The sequence below is a fragment of the Octodon degus genome, unplaced genomic scaffold, assembly GCF_000260255.1.
Source record: "Octodon degus isolate 3935 unplaced genomic scaffold, OctDeg1.0 scaffold00127, whole genome shotgun sequence".
NCBI classification, from domain to species: Eukaryota; Metazoa; Chordata; class Mammalia; order Rodentia; family Octodontidae; genus Octodon; species Octodon degus.
In genome coordinates, this window is record NW_004524703.1 from 1,295,251 (window position 1) to 1,321,408 (window position 26,158).

Genomic DNA, 26,158 nt, shown 5'->3' on the forward strand with positions numbered 1-26,158 from the left:
AATAAAAAAAAAAAAATTTAAAAAAAAAATAAAAAATAAAAAATAAAAACCCTGTACCTTTTAGTATATGAATAGAAAGAAGCAGATAGAATATACTAATAACCTCATCACTCTGAATCAAATTTATAAGCTTAAAATTTATGTATTTTTGGTCACTGAAGTTACTTCACTTAATATGAAGTAAATCATTATGTAATCAGGTATCTGAGAATTTCTGTTACTGTAGTCCAAGCTGGTCTTGCACTTGCTATGTACCCCAGACTATGTTCAAAGTTGTGATCCTCCTGCCTCAGCTTCCCAAGTACAGGATTGTGTGAGCCACCACACCCAGTAAGAGTATAATTTGTGTGTGTGTGTGTGTGTGTGTGTGTGTGTGTGTATGTGTGTTTTCCTTTTAGTGTATGTGTGGTGCTTGAGAATGAACACTGGACCTTGTGCACGCAAGGCAACAGCTCTACCACTGAGCCACATCCCTGGACCTGAGTATGATAGTTTTTTCTTTTCTTTCTTTTTTTTTCTTTTTTTTTTTTGGTGGATTGAACTCAGGCCCTTATGCTTGCCAGGCAAGTGCTTATTCTACTGAGCCATCTACCTGGCCCCCGAGTATGATAGTTTTTTAAGTCAAAAAGCTCTATTCATGAGAGTAACACAGAGCCAGGAAGCTAGGTTCTAGTCACAGCTTCTCGTGCTTGACAGGTACATTATAACCGAGCCTCTCATATTGTTCACACTGAAGGCAGCAGTATCCACAGCCAAATGGCCTCTGATGGTTGGCTCAAGGCTCAAAATGGTGGGTGTCGATGGGTGTCCTCCAGGCATGGCACACAGTGGACATGGTTTAGGAGATAGTGCTCTGCACTGAGGCCTACATCTCACAAGATCCTCTTTAATTTTGAAACGTCAGTGTCAATGACTGCACAACTCAAAGCAACTATCTCTTTGGTCAGGAAATGCTAAGTTTTTCACAATACCACTCCCATGTGTCTTCCACCTCATTATTCTCCCTTTCATCCCACTACTACTTACCTATAGGCCTGCCCCAGGCTTTTATAGGCATCAATAAAATCAACTTTCTGCTTCAAAGCTTCTTTGAAGGACTCAATAGCTTCCTGTAAAAAGTATACAGAAAATTATTTCATTTACATAACCCTTAAAATTGAATTTCACTTAAACTACTAAAAGGTCTAAATATATATTGTGCACAGTCTCTGGTAAATTCTTTTAAATGAAACCTTAAACGCATGATGATGACAAATAGTCTTAAGTTTCTCCATTTTAAAATAAGAAAACAGCTTTGAATTTTATCTCATTCATTAGGACTCTGTGTACTAATGACATTACTTGCATATGAATATCATTTCCTTAATTAAGTTCAGTGGACCAAAAAACTAAACTATAGCTTTGTGAGATAATTCAAAATGATCACAACTAGCAGCATTTAAAACTGAATCAACAAAACAGGCCAAAAAATGTGTATAAAAGAAGCAAAAAGACTCTGAGATTGACTATCTAAGGGATTTCCATGACCTATAAGGGAGAGGAAACAGTACAACAAAAATAAAATCCAATATTCTGAGGCTGGGGTGCTGGGCTCAGCTTCCATATGCACAGATGCAGGTGTCTGGCTGAAGAAGCGAGAGCCCTGGGAGCCCCTGGAAATACTTGTGCACACACTGCTGCCTGATGTCCCTGTCTGTGGAAACGGATGACACGGTGTCCTTCTGTCTGAGGATAAATACCCTAGGCTTAACTGGCACTGATAGCACTCCTCACCATAGCTTCACCATTACTGTCATAACAATTAAGAAGACACCTCACATTTTTCCTAGGACAAGTATGTACCCTACTAAAGTTAACAGCTACAAAGTATCATGAAATGCAGTAGCCTTAATGAGAAAGACTTTAGATAATGACACACTTCATTCAATTGTTGGTGGGAGACAGCTACTGAAGATGTCACATGCCTTGCACATGGTAGGCACCCAATAAATATTTGAGGATCTGTAGGCTCAAAACAGTTTTGCAAAAGCAGCACAATCCTCTTTCAAAAAGCCATTTGTTCCCTGCTAGATTTTTCTCTGGGAGACAGGAAGGGAGAGAGGCTGGCTTCCATTTGGTTATAGAGACTAGGGCAGCAGCAAGACCCCTGGGGCTACTATGAGGCATGGACACATTTTAACACTGAAGAAACTAAAGACTGCTCTTAATTTGGCTTCCTGCCACAGTGTAGCCTTGATCTTTTGGGACTGCTAAAGCTACACTCCCACTCAACAAACATATACTGAGTGCCTACTATGTACTAGAGACAGTGCAGGGTATAGGGGATGCAAAGAGGAGCAAATCATTATCTCTGTCATCTGAGAACACAGTCTAGTTAGAAAGCTAATTATGTAACTATGTTATTAGCATAAAGAATAAGAGCTACAACAGAGATAGGAGCGCACCTCTGGGGATAAAGAGAAGGAAGCCAGTAACTGCACTGGGAAACCAGAACAGGCTTTGGGAGAACGTGACAATAGTGGGTCTCAGAGTCCAACAAGCAGTCTGGAAAGAGGCATCCTGCCGAGGGTGGTTGCTTTGGAGTACAGAGCACTGGGCAGGTGGGGTCAGTTATGAAGGAAGGCAGACACACTGGGGACTGTTGAGGGCAAGGTGCAAGAAGGCTAGTGGTGTGTGGAGTCAGCAGGACCTGCCCAGCAAGGACTGGCTGGGGCTGGCTGGGGCAGGCTGGGGCAGGCCAGCTCTCTTGGAAGGACGGTGACTCCAATAGAGAAGGCTGCGAGGAAGGAAGAGCAGGGAAAGAGAGCCAGTGTGGAGGCTGCTGTGGCATCCAGGCAAGAGATAATGAAAGCTCAAATTGAGTGTGGGGAGAAAAAAGAAGGGTCAAACTCGGGACATTCCGAAAGGGAAAGACAGGCTCTGGGGGCTGGTGGGAGTGAGGGAGGGGCAGGTGGGAAGCTTTTTAAGCTGAAGAGCCTAGGTAAGTGGCACTCACTACCAACACAAGGAGAACAGGAAAAAGGCGAGCTGGGGGCCAGGGGTGGCATGTTACGTCTGCAGTGTGTGGACATCTGGGTGGAGATGCCCAGGAGGGATCTGCTGCCCACTCCACTTACAGCATGCTTGGACGCCACCGTTCTTCAAGTCTGATCTCTCTTCAGCTTTTAAGAGTCTTTGGTTTCAGGGTTCCTGTCTAATCACTGCACAGCTCTCTACCTCATTCTGCCAAAGAGGGGACATAGCAGAATAAAGATTTTAAGCCATCAGGAACAAAGAAACTATGTTCAAATGAATCAGTCTCTCAATGCATGAACTATTCTGAGTTATCTGCTTGACGAGTGTGACCTTTACCACTCTGTGTCACCACGTCCTCTCCAGGTGATGGGCAGTCGTCACTGTGCTCACGGAGGCTGAGAGATCAGAGCGAGGGCTCATGGAATGGGTGCTCACAGCAAGCGAGTCTGAGATCTCCCACCACAGATAAAAGAGATGCAGCTCAACAGGACAGTGTGGCTGCTGCTTCCCTGGGAAGATCCAAACACCCAATACATCAACTGAGCATGACAGCTGTGACATCTGAAACGTAACATTGCCGTATATGCTCCTAATTTATCATATAAAGTAAGAAATTATACACCTACTTATTTTCTAAATTGCTGTTGGCCTAAACAGACCGATTTTAGCATATGAAGACAGCTCAAACTTATTGATCATTTAACACTGTCTTCTCTGGTTAACAAGAGAAACCGACCTGTGGATCAAGTTCACTTACTAAGTCAGCCATCTGACCACTGTCTGTATGGTCCAATCTATGAAATGGGGACACCCTGGCTCCTTCTATGCTTCCTGGGGTGTTTTTGGAGGAGACAGTACATAGCCACGCGGACTTTCTCAGGCAGTACAGCCACACAAGCACAGACAGATGTTGCTCTGTGGCTGTGGTGCTTACAAGCATGGACAGAGGAGAGAGAACCCAGTAACTCGGAAAGACTGGTTCCTATCTCATTGTAGGGATCTGGGATACACCAACCTGAAGTTCTGTCCTTCTTTGATGTGTAATTCAGCTCTTCCCAAAAATCTGATTTCCAAACAACCCAGAGAATATGCCTATTCCTATACCTGATACCTGATTCACAGCAACAAAGCCAAGTGTGGTGCCACTTGTTTACTTTTAAAAATATTCTTAATATTAAGAGGATGGCATTTGGGAGGCTTTAAATTTTCTTCTTCCTCTATTAGCTACTCAGAGGATGGGCTAGCAAAGTGCTATCATTCTGATTTTTTCACGAAAGTTGTCAGTGAGACAAGATGAGAGGAACAGAATGCAGACGAAGCTCCCCTGGCAGCCACACCGAGGCATCCTGGGCAAGAAACTGCTCTCCAAATCCAAGGCCGCCAGCCTGAGTCCAGGGCACAATGTGCACTTCTCTACCCTTTACAACTTGCATGGAAGATGTGAGGTGCATAAAACAGAATTTGCAAGACTCTGTTTGGTTTAGTTTTTAGGAGAGGGGTATACTTTAGAATCTATAAAACAAAGATTAAATTTCACAAACTGTGAATACTACAAAGACAACAATATGCAATGTATTAATTATCGTAACTGTCCTACTAACCTGTTTTGAAACTGTCTCATTGCTATTTCTCATTAAAATTGATTACTTTAGATCAACCATTATTTTATCCTTTATTTTTGTACCAGGATGCGAACTCAGGACCTTGCACTGGCCAGGCAGGCACTTGTGCCGCTAAGCTACACCCCCAGCCCTTATTTCTCATTAAAATAAAAAATTTAAAAAAAAAATTCACAGGTAAAACCATCTGTAATAATGTTTGCCCACTTAAAGCTCATTAAGTACTTCTCATGTACAGTATTTTGTTCAGTTGATAGTCACTTCAAGAGGCAGACAGTAGGATCACGGCTCCTTTATGGATGCAGAAGATGAACAAGCTCAAGTAACTTGTCCAGCAGTGCACTTAGCGAGGTTAAAGAGAGAGCTCATGCCAAATTTTCTAAGTTCAAAGCTCTGCCTTCGAGGTTCATTCACCCACCAATACTTCTTTGGTTTCTGAGTGAAAAGGCACTGTCTGCAGCACTGAGCATTTGCATTGGCCTCCACATAGGTACTCTCTGCCAGTCCCCCAGGACACACACAGTCAGCCCTGGTATCACGGCAGCTTGGTGCAGAAGGCTCTCAGATACCAAAATCCAAAAGGTCTCTTAAGTAAAATGGTGCAGGCTGTGTATAACCCACACATAGCGCCCATGTACTTTATCTTCTCTCGATGACGTACCACACCTAATACAATGTAAATGCTATGGAAATAGCTATTATACTTTACTGCTTAGGGAATAATAAGGAAAAAAGCCTGTACATGTTCAGTACAGAGACAATTTTCCTTCTGAATGTTTTTAATCCACAGTTGTCTGGACTGGAGGATGGGAAATCTGCAGACATAGGGCTGTGTATGTCAGATCCTTAAAGTCCTCAAAGCTACTTTTGTAATAAAATGCATGTGCTTTTTGTGGTGGAACACTTCAATGCTGCAAACATTCTTTGAGGCATCACATTCCGACCACGGCCACCTTCTCTATGAAGACTTCCTCCACTTGTGGGCAGAATGACTTATTTTCCAGCTAAGCAGCCCTTCTGGCCCAGTCTGCCTTTCCTCAGAGACTCGCTGTATGTACCCTGTACCAGGCCACTGGCATGAAGTGGCTCCCCTTGCTCTGGTTCCTGACACAACTTGCTGCAAGGCAGGGCCTCAACACACAGCAGGAGCATGGAGCAGCATGGAGCTCGGGGTGGGAGAAAGGAACCTGTGCTCCCTGTGCACTCAGGTAGCAGTACCCCTGCTTCTCCAGCTTCTCCTCCTGCATACCCTGGGCCCTCATCTGTCATACTGCTAGTCCTGGCACTGTCTGCCTCTTGCTCCTGCGGCCCCTTAGCAGCTTGATCAGGTCTCCTCACCCATAGCCAGGACATGATCAGTGTCTCCTGGTCAGTCTCTGCCATCCTGGCCCTGCCTCACACCAATACAATTCATTTCCTAAAGCACAGGCTTGGTATCACCTAGGGATTTCTCCACATCCACATTTCAGCTCACCTGAGCCACAAACTTGAATCAGAATACTGAGCACTGGACTTCAAAGTAAGGACTGGCTCTCACCCACCTTCTAGTCCTGCATCTTCATCATACCTGGACACCTGTTCTGTACACTGGCCACCTTCGCACTTTCCTGAACCCCCCGCCCCACTCACGGCCTGCTCTGCCGGAAGGGCCCCTCTCTAGGCCCTACTTGAACTCTACCAGTTCTGCTCTAATTTCTCCCTTATTAGCCTCTTATCCTCTGCCTCTGTGCCTCTCTCCAAGAACTGGCCCATAGTAGGAGCTGAATAAATATTTCAGACTGCTTTCTAAAAGACAACAGTTACACATACGGGATATTTTAAAATGTATCAAGCGAACCCCTAAGCTCCACTGCACAGCTGACCACGCACAGTGCACATATGCAGCAGGGCACCTTCACCTTGAGAAGTCCTCTGTGGAAGAAAGTCAGGCCTTTGTACAACATAGCTGTGGGCTGGTTTCTGTTCAGCTCTAAGGACTGCTGGAAGTCCTCATGTGCTGTTGCATAATCCTGCAAAGAGGAGAAGGAAGGACGGAAGTGGGCATTTCTTGCTTCTGATCAAGAGGAAAAAAACCTAATTCACTAGGTGCCTTTCTTTTTTAGCTTTAAAGCAAACATTCCATGGCCATAAATATTAGCTGCAAGCTTATAATACTTGTTAGCAGCTGATTTTCAAACAGGCTTAATGTAAGCCTTTTGTCTCAATTATAGGAAGAATATTTCATGTAATTTTATCTTATTTTATTTTTATTTTTATTTTTTTGTGGATCCAGGGATTGAACTCAGGCCCTTACTGAGCTATCTTCCGGGCCCCTTCATGTACTATTAAAGTGATAATCTGTTAAGAGAAACACTTTATCATACTGAATACTTCTTAGCAAAACCTTGTCTCAAAATAAAAATGAAAAAGGGCTGGGATACAGTTCAGTGATAGAACATCCCTGGGCTCCTTCCCTAGTACTGAGGGGTAGAAAGTACTATAAATCCACAAAAATAATTGTGACAATTAGGTACCCCAGCAACAAAAAGACGCTCTGGCTGGCTTTGGATCACTTCTACAGAGGCTACACTCTGAAGGCCACCCAGTCCAGGGCCTAGTTCCAGTTCTGCACAGAGACACCCAGCGAAACCTTTATTCCCCCTCTACATGATGGGCTGCAGGGAACCCACATGCCGGCCCCTATGCCACACTTGCAGAAGGGGTGAAGTGCAAATTCTACCTTTTACTCTTTTATATCAGTCCAGACTTTGTTACTCTGATAGCTCAAAGAAACTATGATTTTCACAGTTAATATTCTCTACCTGAATTAATTTGAGCTAATGAAAATGCTTTCACAGCTATCTTGGGCAGACATGTTACTAAATAGCTGGAACTAAAGCCATTAAAAAGCTGCTTTCAAAGATGCAGTGAAAAGTGACCTTTAAGATGGGACATCTGGTAAAGCAGCTCACCTCAGATATGAAGTGCAGGGTCCCCCGGTGTCGGTATAGCCGTGCAGACGGCTGAAGCTGAATAGCTTTAGTGAGATCATTCACTGCCTCATTAATTCGCCCCAGAGGGGACAGAATCTAGAAATCCAAAACACGCTATCAGGAAAAGCCCACATGATCACCCTAACTCCACTCACACTCTGACTCCTTAGTGCTACTTTACTACACACTGTTTATAACTGGGCTCTGTCAGTGCTATGACTGTGGCCCCAGACCTCAGGGTAGAGCTCACAGTCCCCATGCCAGGGTGCCACTAACCTCTGCCCAGTGGGGTGGGGTGCGGTGGGGTGCTGGCTAAGGGGCTCTATGGCTGCAGCTGCTGTTTTATACCATCCCCGCTTAGGTACATCAATGTGACTCTTCTGTAAATAGGACCTTTTTCCTTTGCCTGCATGTGTCTTTCAAGTCACAATCTTCCATATACATATAAAGAAGTCAAAATTCATCTACATAACCTTGAACCATCAGGGCAAATAGCACAGATTATTGTCCTCCCTAACCTAGCTCTCTTTTGTGGAAGTAAGACCTGAATGACAATTTCGAGCACCTCAGGCACTCTGTTAGGTCCTAACTTCTTAGCCTTACTGCAGTACAGGAAGGACAGTATGTGTAAATTTGTTTGGGGAAGTGTTCAAGAAACATGATAATACAGAGGCAGTTCAGGATATGAAAGTAGCCAGAAAGATACAAGAAAACCCCAGATGGTCATCAATACTCCTAAAATTCAGCCCATGTACTTTATCCTGAACAAACACAAACAGAGCTGAGTTTCTTTCCCAAGCCAGTCTCTTCCTTGGCAGGAGCTACAACCATCAGGGGAGAACATTAGGGCTTGCTGGTCCCCTACCCAAGGTAAGGCTGATAGCTCCCAAAGAGGACATGGGATGTGTGCCTGACAAAACACACTCCAGGGTGGCTTAGAAGGAAAAACACCCTTATTTGGTTCATTAATACTTCAGTACACAATTGAATTATCATACCATCACACTCTATAAATATGCATACTGATGTTTAATTTAAAAGGTAAATTATTTTCATCAAATAAAAAGTATGAAAGTGCAAATGTGTCAAAAAAAAGTCTCAAAAACTAAGGTTTGAGTTAAATGATATGTTATGATACAGCCATGAAAATCATTTCCCGAAATAATGCCATAAAAGGAGATTACTACCACGTAAGTTTAAGATAAATGGAAACTATTGTTCTAGCTATCAATATTATTTTAGACAACAATTAGCTTTTTATTAAATGTGCACATTTTAAAAACCTCTTAAACTGTACATATAAGTACAGTGAATTAAGTTCACAATTTATCAGAACAATTTAATGCAATACCAGAGTAACAGTAAGAATCACTGGGCTCCTAAACACAGTAGATGTCCCCACACTGGCCACCAGACAACCACTGTACCCACAAGAACCTCCTGCAGTGGTGACAGGACTGTGGCCATCCAACCCTGGAGCTATAGTTTAACACAAACAAGAAGTAAAGAATTACATCACTAATTGAGGATTCTTTTTTTTTTTTTTTTTTTTTGTGATTGGCTCAGCCTGTCCTGGGAGAGGGGCTGGCACAGCCAGGATGGAAACCGTGGCCTCTGCACTTGCCTAAGCTCACCTAAGTACCACTGAGCTATCTTGCCAGCCCACTAGTTGAGGATCTTATTAGAAAACTCAAGTTCCCAACAAAACATAAAGCCACTTTAAAAGACTGAGCTATGATTTTAAGAACAAAAATATCACAAATACAGTCTTTTTGTTGTTTTCTTGAGACAAGGGTCTTAGTGTTTTGCCCAGCCTGGCCTTCAACTCTTGATCCTCCTGCCTCAGGAGTAGCTGGGATTACAGGGGTGTGCCACCACACTCCCCTACAAAGTTTTTTAAATGATTATTTAGTACTCCTTCACTTGCTAGCTTTTTATCCCAAAAGAGAAAAAGTAACTTCTTACTTAGTTTAATTATGAAATAGCGTATCAGATAATTAAAGGTTAAGTTTCATTCAGATCTAATACATTAACATACACAAATTCTTAATAGTTCACTATTAATTTTAGAATGCAGTAAAAACACACAGATTCAAATATACAACAGGAACAATATGGAACTCTCTCTTTTCTACTTAAAACTTCCTCCTTCCATTGTCCCTGAGCTAGGACTTGACCAGCCCCATGTCACCTTGCCAGAAGACTGGGCATATTTGCCACCTCCCTCTTATAAGAGCTCCTCATCAGCCCACTGAGAACATTCCAGGCACCTGTGCATGTGACCTCTGGCCTCCACCTCACTGTATCTTTTAAGGTCAGTTACAGCCCTGCCTTAGGCATCTCTGTGAACAGGTCCATCTTGTAAGGGGTATGTCCAAGCATACACACACTTGCAGTCCCAATAACATCTTGTTAGAGTCCCTCACCTGCTCTACACATCTACACAGATAGGCCCTTCTTCTGAGAATTACACACAATGTGTGCATGTACACACAAACACACCATACACAGACACTACAGAATGAACCAAGGGCTGTACATTTCAGTTTAACCATGCTAGATAAGTGCTCTACCACTGATCTACACCCCACACTTTTAATTTTTCTCTTTTTTGGTACCAAGGATCAAACTCAGGATGCTGCATTTACAGGGCAAGCACTTAAGACACTGAGCTATCACCCTGGCCCCTATTTTACTTTTTAAATTTTGAGACAGTATCTTGCTCAGTTGCCAAGGCTGACCTTTCAGTTATGGTCTTCCTGCTACGGCTTCCTGCGTGGCTGAAATTACAGGTATGAGCCACATACAGCTCATGGGTGATACATTTTTTAATGAATATTGACAGAAACAGTAAATACTGTAACTTCGTATTAACTTTTTCATGTTGATCAGGAGCATCTCTCAGTTCATAGTTTTCTAATGATTTTTAACCATGCTTAACGCCACTAGGTACCTATGTAGGAAAACAACAGGCAAGTGACAGAGTAGTAGGAGAAAAATCTGGATTCAACTATCCATTAACAACAGAGGGAAGAAGAAAACTGCACTCACTTCTGCTCGCTGTTCAAATACCTCTGGACGGTCTGGCTCCAAGGTAATTACTCGGCTCAGCTCGAACAGAGCAAGCTCAGCATTCTTAATATCCTTGAAAAGGCATTAACTGAGTATGAGACAGACTTATAGAAACCAGGTAGAAAAGATCTTCTGAAATATCTAGTAATGTAGTTATTAATGATACAACCAATTGCTTAGAAAATATGAACTTTGTTTCTGCATAAAAGATCTGATAAGCTCAGTAAGTCATGATAGCAAAATTATTTTAGTTTTCCCAAGTCTTCTGTTCTTTAATAAACTAGCACATTGGACATGGATGCCTATCCAATTTCCACAGGCGGCAGAACCTTACTAAATGTGTTCTATCTAAACATGGAGTCAATATGTTTCAAGGATGAGTGTGTGGACTACCAGCCTGTGCAGTGATGCTGTGGCTTTGGGGGACAAAAGTGGGCCAAGTGTCGATCAAGACCATAAACCTACAACTGACACCTTTGCAGGTCTTGGGAAATTCTCTTTAACATCTGCATGTTACTTTTACATTAAAAAATGCAAGTGCAACTTTTCATTAAAGCTACTAGCCAGTTACGCACCACAATGTAAAACTAAAGAACGTGAGACTTGGACAGAAGCAGCTTGCCTGAAGCTCACCTGGGCAGCCTCACCCTGTCCCTCTGCTGACCCACAAGTGCACTGCTGCTTCCACCCAAGCACCTCCACACCTCACAGCTGAGCTCCTCAGTCCTCTGGCTCTCAGGACCATACAAATACTATACAAATTTCTTCCAAAAGGCCAGCACCAGCTTCATATAATATTTATAATTTTAATGCTTTGATACATTTAATTAAAATATTTACTAAAATGTTAAAGATGCATATTTAATGTAAAAGTTATAAGAGTGATATTTTGCCCTCAAAGCACAATTTCATATGAATATTTTTAATACGTAGCAAGACAATAAAAAAGGTTTGGGTATAATGGTACAGACCAGTGGTGGCAAACCTATGGCACACATGCTGTGGAAGACTATTTGTTATCACTGAAAGCTCTAAAAGGTTCATCATCACTGGTCTAGACAAAAGAATCTGGAAAACTGCATCAGAGACCATCTTAAAGTTTACTACATGATCTCCGAAAGTGTTTTTATCCCCATGGGAGCTTTATTTACATAAAATATACTTATTATAACCTTCTTCCTATCTTCCTCAGAGAAATAGGGAAATAATAATTATAACTCCAGAGATACCACATCTATCTGCAAAAAAACATACAATATAGCACATGAAATTAAATTTTACACACTAAAAAAGCCTTGTGTTCTTTCACTGAGCTGCACAATTGTGAGAACTCAGTTTCACTTCCCACTGCACTGGCAGTGCCCACCCTCACATTTACGGTGAGGGCCTCTCAGCACCTGTCAGGTCTACATCCCATCCATCAACACTGCCTTCAGGAGACCCGGCAGAAACCCCTGTCTGCCAATCGCTAGCCCTCTGACCTGGGCAGCCTCCCCTTGCCCATCCTCATGCGCGCCCCACCAGAGCTAGCGGGCAGAAAGCAGATCCGGCAGAAGCCTGGCCGTGTGAAGACAGGCAGGCACGGGGGCAATGGTGGCCATTACATACTCACATGTAGTCCCTTCTTTCCATAGGCTATCCCTCGGCCATAAATTGCACTAACCAGATCAGGCTCCTCCTAGTCAGACCAAAACAGAAACACGTCAAAAACTATAAATAAAACAAAACAAAACAAAAAAAAAATCAGTATCTGCTTAAAGCACATTAACGTCTCAAGTGGTAGTTCTACTTTATGCTACTATCACTCATCTATCGCTCTTCGGTCCCCAACCAAAAGAGTCTGTAACCTTAAAGCTCACAAGAGACATGGTGAGTTTTACAAAGAAAAGGGAATAAAGAAAAGAGAACAGGCCCAATATTGCTAAGCAAAGCACTCGTTTTTGTCATGGCTTTATCTTATTCAAATATAATCCTCTCAACAACTCTATGATTGGCGTATCAGTGATCACGTCTTACAGAGAAGATGGAGGCTCCAGGGATAGAGAGATAAAGAACTCAGCACTGCCTCTTCTCACTGGCTTCCTCTCAAGTACCCAGGGAATCTTTCACAGATCATAGATCCTTTAGTACAGTCTGCAAGGGTAGGAACTTGTCAGCGCCATCATCACAGTTATATAAACAGTGGGCTCCACAATCTGCTGGAGACTGACCCAATCCGACTTCTCATGTAGGCAGGAATTAAAGATTGGACTCTGCAGCCTGATTCCAGTTTGTCCCTTTACCTTCCAGTCCAGGTGGACCCAAGGGAATAGCTACCAGGCCCATACACAAAACACCTGTTGTCCTGGCCATTCACCCCCTGCACACAGGTCTATGACATGAACTATCCTTGTGCTGAGAGGACAAGGCACATCCAATCTATACTTAGCAACTGCAATTCTCACCTCTTCTCTGAATCCTTTGCTACAAAGCCCTGTTAAAACTCTTAAGATTGAGAAATAATTTTTTTAAAACTGTATTTAGTACACGGTCTACAGGGTCTCACTCTACCGATCGGACTCATAGTGATCCTCCTGCTTTCAGCCTCCCAAGTGCTGGGATTATAGGAGCATTCTACCACACCCAGGCACCCAGTCTCAGTCACCATCTCAACGCACCCTAGGCTGGCACTGGATGCTAGGGATTGAACCACAGTCCCTGAGTCTCCCTAAGCAGGTGCTTTAATCTGCTGAGCTATCTGGCTGGCCCGAAAGAATTGTTCAGAACAGCCCTGTACTAAGCCTCTAGGGAACTACTCTACTGTTCTACTTCAAATCTGAGCTGGTATATGCTTATACTGTTATTAAAAAAAAAGTGCACAATATTTTTTTAGAAAAGGAGAAGACATTACATATTTTTAAAAGGCTACTTCAATAGAATGAGAAACACTTATATTCAGTGGCAAACCAGACCCTCAGTGGCCATAATCCAGACAGCAGACAGACCTACAGGGTCTATGAAACAGTACTAAACTCCATCCAAAAGATTCTAGCTCTCTTCACTTGTACAGGAGCCTCAGAAGAGCCAACAAAGATGGGCCAAGTGTGTGTATTCTCATAGAAAAAAACAAACAAATAAAAAAAAAAAAAACAGAGCCAATGCCAGTAGACCCTGGACCCCAGTGCCACCCACCACTGTGATAACTTGTCTACTCTATCCCATCTACTTGTTTTGCTCACAGTCCCCACACCATTCTGGACTTATGACCTACAACTTACACATAATGGCCTGAAGGCTGTGTTATTGGTTAGTGGGAAATAGGTACAAGTCAGGCCTACAGAGGCATGCAAGGTCATAATCACAGCTTTTGAGGGATACACCTGACTCTATAGGCTGCCATATACACAGAAAAACTGCCAAAATACTACTTGTGGTTCTCTCTGCATAGGGCATTACTAGATATTACATACCTAGTAATTTTAATTTTTTTTTTTTTTTTTTTGAGGAACTAGGGACTGAACTCAGGCCCTTGTGCTTGCCAGGGAAGCGCTTACTCCACTGAGCCATCTTCCCAGCCCCTGTAATTAATTTTAATTACATTTTAATCTTTTAAAATATATTACTATATTTTTTAATTCCTCAAAACAAGCCTGTATTCATTTATCCATAGTCAGAAAAAATATGGCTCAAGTAATATATATTTCCTTATAGAAAACCTAGAAGATGAAGAAAAGCATGAACAATCCCCCCACACACACACAGAAAATTACATGCACACTTGGCTGGCCTCTCAGCTCCAAGAAAGCAGAGTGGTGGTTGGGAGGGGATATGAGAGGGGAAGCAAGCAGAAAAAGGTCACCTCTGTAGGACTTAAAGGAAGACCCCCTTCCTGCTTCCTCCTGAGGACAGAACCACCCACAGAGGAGGCCTTGGGCCAGTTTCTGCCTATCCCATGACATTTCAGATCCTATGGGTCAAAATACATTATGTGGGGAGCTCTTTTCCTGATAACAGGTTTATTTTTGTTTTATTTCAGATGACGAACTGGAAAAAGGTACAAATAGTTATGTGACTGGCATCTCCATATACTGCAGCCAGGCTGATGACTGGGCATCACCCTCACCCCCCTAATGCTTCCACTCCTGAGACATCAGTGTCACCCTCCTATGCCTTAGTCCAGGCCTTATCTCAGGCATGCACCCAACACCGGTTCCCGCAACTCCCTTATATCCTCTAGTTACTCCCATCTGTGCTCTAGGCCAGCATTACAAGGCACCTCCAACACTGAGGCCTGGCCATCTTGCCCCTCACTGACATCTTTCAATGGTTCTCAGCATCTCCAATGGGGATGTTCAAAATGTCATGCTTTTACTTCAAACCAACCACTGCAATATAGTTTTACATCGCAGACCAATATACAAAAATACATGTTTCTCACATACATACACAGACACACACACAGACACACACACAGATACACACACACACACACACACACAGTATACTCTGATATTTTTCTAGCCTAGCAGGTTTCAATTTTTAGAAAGTACCAGTCTAGGCCTCAAGGTACAGCTGAGTGGTAAAGAGCTTGCCTATTATGCACAAGGTCCTGAGTTCAATCCCCAGAACTGCCCCCTTCCCAAGGACAACCAACCAGTTAAATATTGACTCACCAGATAAATGTTAAATTCAGGACCCACAAAAGGGTAGGAACACATAAATCTTCAAGATAACATCACAATGCCTTGAAGAAACTACAGATCATCTCCCAAGCTCACTGCTCAGCCTTACCTTCATCCTCTCCCAACTCACCGTTCATATCTGAGGAAGTGAAACAGTTTAACAAGGCCCTGTACAACATGGCACATGCTCTTCCCTCTGCCAGAATGGCTCATCCACACATCGCCACCGCACCCAGAAACTCTCCCCTCCTAACACCACCTCACTGACCTTCTTCACTCCTCTGGGAAACTAATGTGCTTTCTCCTTCATTCCCAGTCTGTTGTGTAGATGTCTTTCATTCAGCAAACATCACTCAGGGACTACTGTTAGTGAAATCAGGTTTCCTATGCTGCAAACACCATACAAAGCCATATCATTCCTGCTGAAGGCTACCAACAGTGGACAAAAACTAACAGAGAAAGTAAAGAATTCTAGCCTTCTTGGAGGAGCATAACCAAAGAATCACAAATATAAATGTAAAGTTAAGATTCCAAAGAGCAGTGAGCTATGCTTTTAGAAGACCTAGGTATAGGGCTGGCGATATGGCTCAGTGGTCTAAAGCACCTACATGGAACAAGCTTGGCAAAGCACAAGGGACTGCGGTTCAATCCCCCAGCACCACATGCCAGCCAGCCTCGCCCCCTGGTGGGCTGAGCTGGCCAAACACGCACAAAAAAAAAAAAAATTAAAAAAAAAAAAAAAGAAGACCTAGGTATGGCTGAGTTAGGGAGTTAGGAAGGGTTTTCTAACAAGACACAGTAGGGCTGTGAGAAGCAGGAAAGGGCATGGAGAGTGGGGTGCTCAAAGGCCCACGGAAACAGGGAACACAGCTTCTGTACTAGCACACAGTGAGCTAGGAAGGGGTCAAATGAAGGATCTGCATATTTAAAGTATATGTGTGTGATGGTGTGTGTACAGGGTGTGACGGGAATAGGTGTGATGAGATAAGCCAAGAAACCACTGCTCATCTGGAAGGGACGGTGCCTTGGGTGTGGTCTCAGCAAAAAGGGCGGGAAGCAGATGGACTGGAAACAGGCAAGAACTGTACCCAGGCTTAGCCTGGTGGTGAAGTAACCAGCAAATGTGGGTGTGGAGTGTGACTCACATCATCATGGGTGAGCCACTCACTGGGTGCAATAACTGAGATAGGACTCAGTGGAGGGCACTCCCAGCAAATGGGGGCAGCAGGGAGGAAACAGGCTAACGTGGAGCCTGAGCTGAAGATGCCTCTTAGAAAGCCAGTTGGGTACAATTCCATGAATGTAACTCTTACTACACCACCATCTCTCATTTTCATACGTGTCATCCACTAGAACACAGCATCATTGAGGGCTCCTCCTCTTAGGGCTGTTATTATTAACAACCAACACTTAGCATATATAAGGCAGTAAGAAAAATCTTCGTAAAGACTAAACAAGATCAGGTCAAAGCTCACCCTGCTTAGCCTGTTCTTCTCAAAAGGGAACCAAGCAGGAAGACATGGCTTGAAATGGTGGGGTGCAGGCCATAGAAGAAAAGGTCAAATGCAGGGCAACAATGAGACAGCTTTACAACAAGCGCCACACAGTGAGCCTCTGGCTATCAGAGCTGTAACATTTTTATAATGACAAAACAATTCAATCTTGAAAAAGAAGAGGCCACTCAGAAGTTTACAGTATAGTTGCAATATATGAATAAAGCTGAAATAGCTAAACAGGAGCAACTTCTTGACCTCAGTCCCATTGCTCTGGCTGAGGGGTTCTCCCCTGAGACTCCCAAAGTCTAACTGATCATACAGTAGCACTAAAGCAGTCACTTCAGCAGCTGTAAAGAATCAGCTTTAAAATCTTAAAATTCTTTTTAGAATATTTTTCTAATAGCACAGGAAGATATGGAATAGTTGTGGCTATAATTTTGGTTTAGACTCTGGTATTACGTGTTCCTCAATTTAAATAATGGATTTTATTACTTTAAAAAACTGAAACTTTATTGACCTATTGTTTTATGTATCGTTACTTTGGATGTTAACAAGTCAAAACTTATTTATAGAATTTAGTAATAAATTACTTTTTGAAATAAAAAATATATGCATTTCTAAAAACAAGTTGGTATTAGAGTACCCATCTTTCAAAGGTTATTTAATTTTTAATCTTTGGCAGTATGAGGAATCAAATCCAGGGCCTTGAACATGCTAGTGAAGTGCTCTACCAATAAACTACATCACCAGCACTTTTATTTTTATTTTCAGTGTCACTACGTTGCCCAGGCTTAGTTTATTTAGTTTTTTTAATTTTAATTTTTTAATAGATTACAAAATGAAAATAAATTATTTACAAACATAAATGACAGGCTTAGTTTATGCATCTTCAGAGTCACAAGGGAGAGCAACCTAGATGGAGGTGTCACAATTCTCAGAGCTTAATACATCGTCCTCATGCTATTATCTTTATACAGAAGTTATTTTTAATCTTACAGACATGCATTTTTCTACCAGAAGGCTGGTGTTTTAAGTAAAACTGGAAAGGCACTGAGCCCAAGGACAAGCTAGAAAAAACAGCAATATAAATACTGTAGTAAGGACTGAGTTCAGCCCAACTGGCAGACATTTATCCACTTAAAAGACATCTTAGGGCTGACAAGATAGCTCAGCAGTCTAAGCACCTGCTTGGCAAGCGCAGGGACCCAGGTTCAATCCCTGGCACCCCGGGCTTGCCAAGCCACCACTGAGACCTGGTGTAGTGGCACATGCACTGGGGAGGCTGATAACAGGAGGAATACTATGAGTCTGAGCTGCATAGTAAGACCCCGTATCAAATACATTTACTATGTATGTATAGGTAACAATTCCCTAAGATGAATATAATCACTATGCAGTGCAAACAGATCCTACCGCTACCACTACTAGTATTACTAGTACTACTAATAATATTTAACCCCACTACTGCTGATGCACTGTCATGCAGGGAAGTGACTTCCAGTACTGGTGTGGACCCACACCACTCACCAGCTTTTTGATTGGGTGTTTTTACTACAGTCTGACATCATGGGGCCTGGTGATACACTCAGTCGTGTGCATAAGGAATATTCTTTTCCACTGCAGGAGCACACAAAAATCACGGGAGTGACTGGACAAATGAATACCACGTGACAGCAAGGGTCACACAGATGCCTCAGAGTTGTGTACCCTAATATGAAACTACAGCAGCAAGCAGGTAGCTTAGCATCACCTCACAAGGCCATCCTGGAACTTAAGCAGCCCTCATATGTACACCTGAATTTCACATCTGAGCTGATCAAAAGAGATTCTAGTAAAACCCAGGCCCCTACACTTCCATTTGTCAGCAGTGTGCAAATGAGATCACAGATGTCTGCTGCTTCATGCTACAGCTGATGGCCCTTTAACAAAGGTCTGTCAAGCACTAATGAACCCAAGAAAACTAAAAATGTGTGTGGTAGATACCATTTTGCAGATTTGCTAAAGGAATTGCCTTAAAAACATAGTTATTACACATCTGGAAGGCTTTGCAAGGCATAAGTGAGAATAAATTAGAATTAATAACAAAAAAGTAATTATCTGTTGATACTTAGTTCAGTGATAAATTGAAGAATGAAAACTAACAGAACTGGTGGGGAAGAAAAAGTAAGCAGAATTAACATATATTACTTACATGTACCAGTTCCCTGTGATGAATGGAATCATTGTGTAATATAAACATATACTAATAAATATATTAAAATTAATATTAAACAAATAAAAAATAGCAGAGCAATGCTGATGCATGCCTGAAGGAACTTCATCATTATTCTGAGATACTGAATATAAAAGAATATCTCTGGGGTAATTTCATTCTGGGAGAAATTTTATCACTGCATTTGCCAATAAATGGAAAGGAAAGTAGGCATGGTACTACATGCCCGTAATCTTAACTGCTTTGGAGGCTGAGGCAGGAGAACTGTAAGTTAATGGCCATTCTGGGCAACTTAGCAAGACCCTGTCTTAAAATAAAACAGAAAGGGCTGAGCATGTGGCTTGTTGGGAGAGCATTTGCCTAGCATGTGTGAAGCTCTGGGTTTTAGTGGTCCTTTAAATAGAAAAGAACAATTAGTTTAAAGAATGATCTCTCTTTTAAAATGCAATTTAAAGAGTCAGATTTATGCAAATTATGGCCCATGGTAGATAGTGGGTATTGGGAATGTGAAACCAATTAGAACTATTAAAAGAGGGGCTATGTGCATCAGTTTCAAACAGAAAACCTAACAGAAAAATTCTGTCTAGCCAAGGAGTTGAGTTTCTTATTAAAGTTTTTTTAAAAGAATAGCATCTATTATTGAATCCTTGTGGTTCCTACTTATTATCACAATTATATAATATAGAAAAAAATAGTCCGGTGTGGTGTTACATGCCAGTAATCCCAGCACTTGGGAGACTGATATATAAGGACTGTCACAAATTCAAATCCAATCTGAACTCCATGGTGAGTTCAAGGCCAACCTGGACCACACAACAAGACCCTGTCTCAAAAAAAAAAAAAGGGAAAAAAACATGATGAAGTTTCACCAAACTCCATCTAGATAACCTACTCTGGCTCAACCTACCTTGTATGCCATGCAAATATGATTTTCCACTGTACCATGATCTGGACACAGCTGAAAAGCACCAAGAATGTCACCAAGAAAAGCAGTGGGAATAAACCAGGCCTCTGCTGAGACACACAACCTCCCAGTCTTCCCTTCTGCACTTGAACTATCCACTTCCCTTAATTCCCCTATCGCCAGGAAAGCAGCCTGACCTTACAATCTGCACATCTCCAGGGAATCTCACCAGGTAAAAACAGCCATCATACCACAGACTAATAAAGTGCTATATGGAATTTAAAGATGCTACTATTTTTTCTTTGCAAAAAGAGAAATTATCAAATTTTTAAATGCAATGTCAAGAGAAATGTGTACATAGCTACAAATGGGCAACACAAAGACATATTACAGAGCCAATGGAATCATAAGATAGGAAAATAGTAAAAAAAAGTTCATAGTATAAAATCATTAAAAAGTAATAAAAATAGTGTATGTACACCTGGTTTATAAAACAAATGCATACTTTGAAAAGATAATAAAAACATAAATGTTGCAGTGGCAGAATTAAAAGTTTTTTACCCTAAATTAACTAAAATTCACACCTAAAAATGTATCTAAGCCTTCCTTCAAATCAGGTCCAGGATTTACTGTGCAAAGTCTTACTTACCTTTTAGAATACTGCAACACTTTAAAATCTATTTGCAGTCTACTTTTTTTTTTTTTTTTTTTTTTCAGTCTACTTTAAAAAGACACTCCTCATTTAACAACCAAATTATAGTACTGTGACTAGGCCAATACCTGAATTGGTCATTAAATGAGGAACTGTATATGCATTACAACACTGAGAATGAAGAAATGGTCAAAAGAAACTCCAACCTGATTACTTTTACTTGCATAACTCTCACCTGCAGTACTATAATGTATAACTATATAAAACTACAGTGCTCTACTGTACAGTACAATCAGCAAAATTTATAGTATTATACAAGCAAGGTATACTATACCAAAAAAGATACTGAGGCTCTAGTAAGAAGATGTACAGAATTGTACAAAAAAAGACAAGTCACAAGTGCAAGCTATATGGAATTTAAAGATGGTCCAAATAGGACCAAATAGTCATTAAACATGTAGGTCATTAAATGAGGAACATCTGTATTTCAAATCCCACTTAACAATATCATAACGTGTGATCATTCAAAGATAGCTGTTTCATTTAAGGATCTCAGGGTAACAAACAAAAATATTGATTTGCTGAGAATAAATATAGAATTACCAATATAAACCGTGTTCTCTTTTGGAAATAATGGAGATTGAAGCCAAGGCCTTCATACTGAGCTACATCCCCAGCCCTTATTATAAGGTTTCACTAAGTAACTAAGTTGTCCAGGCTATACTCAAACTTTCAATACTCCTGCCTTAGCTTCCCAAAGTGTTCGGTGTGTATCACCAGACCTGGCTCATAATCCTGTTTTTTAAAAAAGCAAAAGGCAAATAAAACCCTCAAAATTAATACTGTTAAACTGAGCCCATCTGCTAAGTTATAAGATATATCTTGGCTCCTACTAGACCAACACTGACTTGTTTACTAGAACGGTACTGTGAGCAGCCAGAACATAATGAATGCTTCACTACGTGCCAGGCCCTGGGTCTACCAAATATTTTATTTATTTAGTTAGTTAGTTTTGTATTTTAGGGAAGGGTCTACAGGGTGTTCGGGGTCTCACTACTAGATTGGACTTGTAGTGATTCGCCTGTTTATAGCCTCCTAAGAGCTTGGACTATAGGCGCTTACACCATACCCAGTCTCAATGTCTCAGCGGGCCCCAGGAGCAGGGGTGGCACAGCAGGACCAGGGATTGAACCCCTGGCTCCTGATTGCAGGCACTTTAATCCACAGAGCTACTTGGCCAGCCCTCAAATGTACCATTTAAATTCCCAAAGATTTTTTTTTTTTTTGAGATAGTTAATTATTGTTTCCATAACCAAGAGGCTAAATTATTTGGTAGCAAGCCACAGAGTAGATTCTGACTTGGATATCTTTAAAATTCCCTGTCTTCCTTACTGTGGGCACAGAGCAGATACACTATCACCAACAAGTGGTTAAGCACCCACATCAAATTCAGTATAGGTCTCACGTGAAACAAAAGGCCATCATGTCTGCTGCTGTAGGCCTCCTCTGAAGTTCACGTGGGCGCGTGCACACATACACACACACACACACACATTTTCCGTTAATTAGATTCTCCCATACTGCCATCCTTCCACTGAGGAATTTTACAATTACAAGGTGAGAAACAAATTCATAAGTAGAAATTTAGTGTCAATCATGCAGGCACTAGCTGGGAGTGGTGGCACACGCTTATAATCCCAGTACTTGAGAGGCCGAAGCAGGAAGACTGGCACGAGTTGAAGGGAAGCCTGGGCTACATACTCAATTTAAGGCCAGACCAAACTATAACGTGATGCTGTCTTAAAAAAAAAAAAAAAAGATTATCCACCTAGGAAGGAGATAGAATTTCAACTCCAATGTCCACATCTCATGGGAGAGGCCATGGCAGAGGAAAAGGAGGTGAAGCTACCATCTTTACCACCTTGTGTTTGAACGCCATTCTTGCTGCCTGATAGCTGGAGATGTAGAACAGTGTCAGCACTGGGCCTGGCACCATGAAAGTGCTCAGCTGACACTGACTCCTCTGCTCTCCCATGTGATCCTAAACACAGGATTCATGCTGCATGTTGGCTCTGCATCAGTACACATTATGTCACAATTATAAACTTGAAATTATAATTCTTAAAAAAAATTACCTGAAGCATTGTTGAAAAATGCTTTATTGCTTCATCATACAGACCACTGCCAATCAACACATAAGCAATAGCTGTGAAATAAAATACAAAAATATTAAAGCAAAGAATAAAGGGGCTAGGACTAGACCCAGCAACTAAATTTACCACCCTTGACTTGCTAATGGATCTCCCAGTATGATCTAGATTTAATTATCAAAGTTACCAATTAAAAAATCCCCTATGAGAAGGACTCATCTTTTGTGAGCCTATCTCTCACTTTCACATCCAACATAACCTCTGTGGTATCTCCTGTCTACATATCAAAAGCTGAAAAGGTACTGAGCACTGGGGATACCACATGGTGTAGTGATTAAGCAAGGAAAAGGAGGGGAAGCTCCTTTTCACAGCACCATAAATCTCCAGTCCTGGGAGTGCTGGGTTTACTGCCAATTATGTAGCAAGAACAAAAGCACATTCAAACTAATATATATTAATGTGATGCTTAACTATGGATAATTTGCACCCTATGAAGCAATGACAGTCTTTTTTCTACTTTTTCTATTCAAAATACAGTCAAAACACTATTCAAGATATACAGTAAAGATGACAATATTGTTGCCTAATTGTTTTGGAAACTGCCATAAGGAAATGGGAACCATGATAATCCCTTGAATCATGGCAACATTCTGATTACCTTGTTTCTGCCAGCTTGAAGTACAGGTAGTACATGTATGTATGTCTGTTCCATTGGGTGGCAAGCTGCCGGATGGGACAGTCATGCGTTTAAGGTGCTATCATGAGTGTGTTAAACTATCTCATTCATCCGAATAACCAATAATCTAGAATCTTCTAGACTGCACTTCCATAATACTTGCCCTAAGTCCTCAATACAACTAAATTTCTAAAAAACATTTTATTCTTCATTCACCATAACAACTAATTTGATCAAGTTTTTGTGAAAACAAAACAAAACAGCTTTATGATAATACCCTCTGGTTCTATGACCAAATAGGTATTGAAGTACATGGGCAATTACATCATCTATGCCTTCAGAGTTTATATTTCCTAACAGTTAAAAGCTGAAAAATACTAAACACAATAGAAACACTAAATACTAAAAGCATTTTTAGAGTATCTTTATATACAACCCAAGGAAAATAAAATTTGAAAAAAATTGAGCATTATAATAACAAAAGGCTTCTTTGTGTGTGCAGGGTTTCACTACGCAGCTCAGACGCATAGTGATTCTCCTGATTTCTGCCTCCCTAGTGCTGGGATTACAGGTGTGCGCCACCAAGCCTGGACTCCATCGCCGGCTCAGTGTGCCAGGGGGCAGGGCCTGTGCAGCATGTAGTGCCAAGGATGGAATCCTGGCCCCTGTGCTTACCTAAGCAAACACTTAGTGTGCTGAGCTATATCACTGGCCCTAACAAAAGGCTTCTAAGGTCAAATTTGTGTTTGAAACCTAGGTTTGGATTCTAGCCAGCAATGTGATCCTGGGGACCTGCTCCTACTCCTAACTCTCTGGGTCTTGCTTAACAAGCCTATTGAATATTTCTTAATTTTAGGGGAAAAATTCTGTCCATGGCCTGGCCATTAAATTTCACTGAAAAAAAAATCAGACGTAGTTCCCAAATCTTAAAACATTTTTTGAGGGGATAAAGACTCCCAAATTTTAAAAAATCCTAATGCAAATATCACAGAATTATCAATAACTAGGGTCTATATTTTATTATGGGAATCTCAAGACATAAAGGAAAAACTGGAATAGCTACAATTCTTACAGAAATTTCTACTAACCAATAACTTCACATCACCTTGTAAAAAAATCTTGACAGATGTCTTTCAAGAAAAATTAGTTGCAGAAAAGCCACTAACCCAGCTAAGGACCTATGCTCCCTTAGGGTGTACTGGGATACTCTTCAGAATAGAAAGGGCACAGCATAATCAGGCTCTTGATAGTTATTAATTAATGCACACAGACCAAATAGAATCCAAAGACTCCAGAAGAGACCAAGTCTTGGGCTCTAAAAGGAAACTAATTCTCAAAACCTCCTAAAAGAATGTCACTAAGAAGTGATCCATCATTAAAATGAATAAAAAATTTAAAAAATAAAAGCTCTGATAAATGTCTAGGATGACAGATATGCTAATTTCCAATGTGGTCATTACACAATGTGTGTATGTATGAAAATAGATTGTACTCCAGAAATATGTACTAATATTACATCTACTAAAAATAAAGAAAAGAACTTAAGATTTCTTATAAGTTAAATATAATTTTTCACAGCTGCTGATAAAAAGGTTGTTTCCAATAATAAAATAAAAAATGATCCATTTGTAGCAAAAAAAATAAAAAAGAAGTGATCCAACACTTTCAAAATAGCACTTAGTTACCTGCACTCAAAGAAAATAGAAGAGGGCTTGGTCTTAACCTAAAACAAGGGACACCCACAAAAAGATAAACAGTATGCTTTGATGAAAACCTGGCCCATGTGGCACTGCTTGCCCTGGATTCCTTCTGCTCCCACTTCCTTTAGTATAAGCCCTTTGGTGACAGAGGGTACATCCAGGGCATATCTGAGCGGGCACAGCCTGCTTTAAACATACAGTAGACAAACCAGACCCAGAGGCTCATTTGCAGATTTGAGTGAATTTGATTTTCCTGCACCATGTGCTTAGATCCAAGAATCACAACATAGGGGCAGGAATAACATAAACCTGGCTATGCTGTCTGTCACAGAGAAGGCCAGAGCTGTGCTGCTCTGAGATTCTATCCTGCTTTCACTTCTTTACTACGCATATTTGCTGATGGCACAAAAGTAGCCTTCTAAGGAAGGCAAACAGCTTAAGAGGTCCTTCCATACTTACTAATTTCCAAGGAAACGCAGGGCTGGAATAGTCTCTACTGATCTGTTCTTAAAATGACATGATCCGTAGAACCTCAGGACAGCTGAATATCCCAGGCAATCTTAGCCAAGAGTAATAAGCCCTATCTCTGAGCTCTCCCTCTCTTCTGCCTGCCTTCCTATTCTGCACCTAATCATAAATTTCAGAAATATTCCCAGGTTCAGGTCTTACCTAACTCTTCATTTGTGCTGTCATTATCAGTGGCAAATGGAAATCTCTTTTGTTCTGCAATAGACTTGGCCTGGCTCTGGGAAAAAACAAACAAACAAACATATTTTAACTTATAACCAATGAAGGAAAAACTGAATTAAAAATCTGTATTTTAAAAAAAAGATTCACTGATGAAGGTTCTACAATCTGAGGTACAGGATCTCAGGACAAATCCTGAGGGCATTTCACTGACCTTCTAAGACCAAAAAGCTAAAACTCTTCTTGCATAGGTCCTGCTTTACCTTGGTCTTAACCATCCAGTAGAAAAGTATGAAGTCGAAATATAAAAAATAAAGCCATGCTGTTAAGTTGAGCTGTGGG

The 26,158-nt window shown here is 41.3% G+C and overlaps 1 protein-coding gene across 7 annotated transcripts in view; it reads right to left on the reverse strand.

The window, feature by feature from the left end:
• Positions 1-26,158, reverse strand: part of Ttc13 (tetratricopeptide repeat domain 13) — a 62,227-nt gene that overhangs the window by 20,354 nt on the left and 15,715 nt on the right. For 2 of the 7 annotated variants that reach the window (XM_023700869.1, XM_023700868.1), the window contains exons 3-9: positions 25,799-25,874; positions 22,739-22,809; positions 12,291-12,356; positions 10,658-10,750; positions 7,586-7,702; positions 6,533-6,643; positions 1,027-1,109 (exon numbers count right to left, since the gene is read on the reverse strand). In XM_023700869.1, coding sequence (XP_023556637.1) covers positions 1,027-1,109; positions 6,533-6,643; positions 7,586-7,702; positions 10,658-10,750; positions 12,291-12,356; positions 22,739-22,809; positions 25,799-25,874 — 617 coding nt within the window. The remainder of the gene's footprint in view (positions 1-1,026; positions 1,110-6,532; positions 6,644-7,585; positions 7,703-10,657; positions 10,751-12,290; positions 12,357-22,738; positions 22,810-25,798; positions 25,875-26,158) is intronic. The other 5 variants (XM_004640822.2, XM_023700871.1, XM_023700870.1 and 2 more) reach the window with 4 other exon arrangements.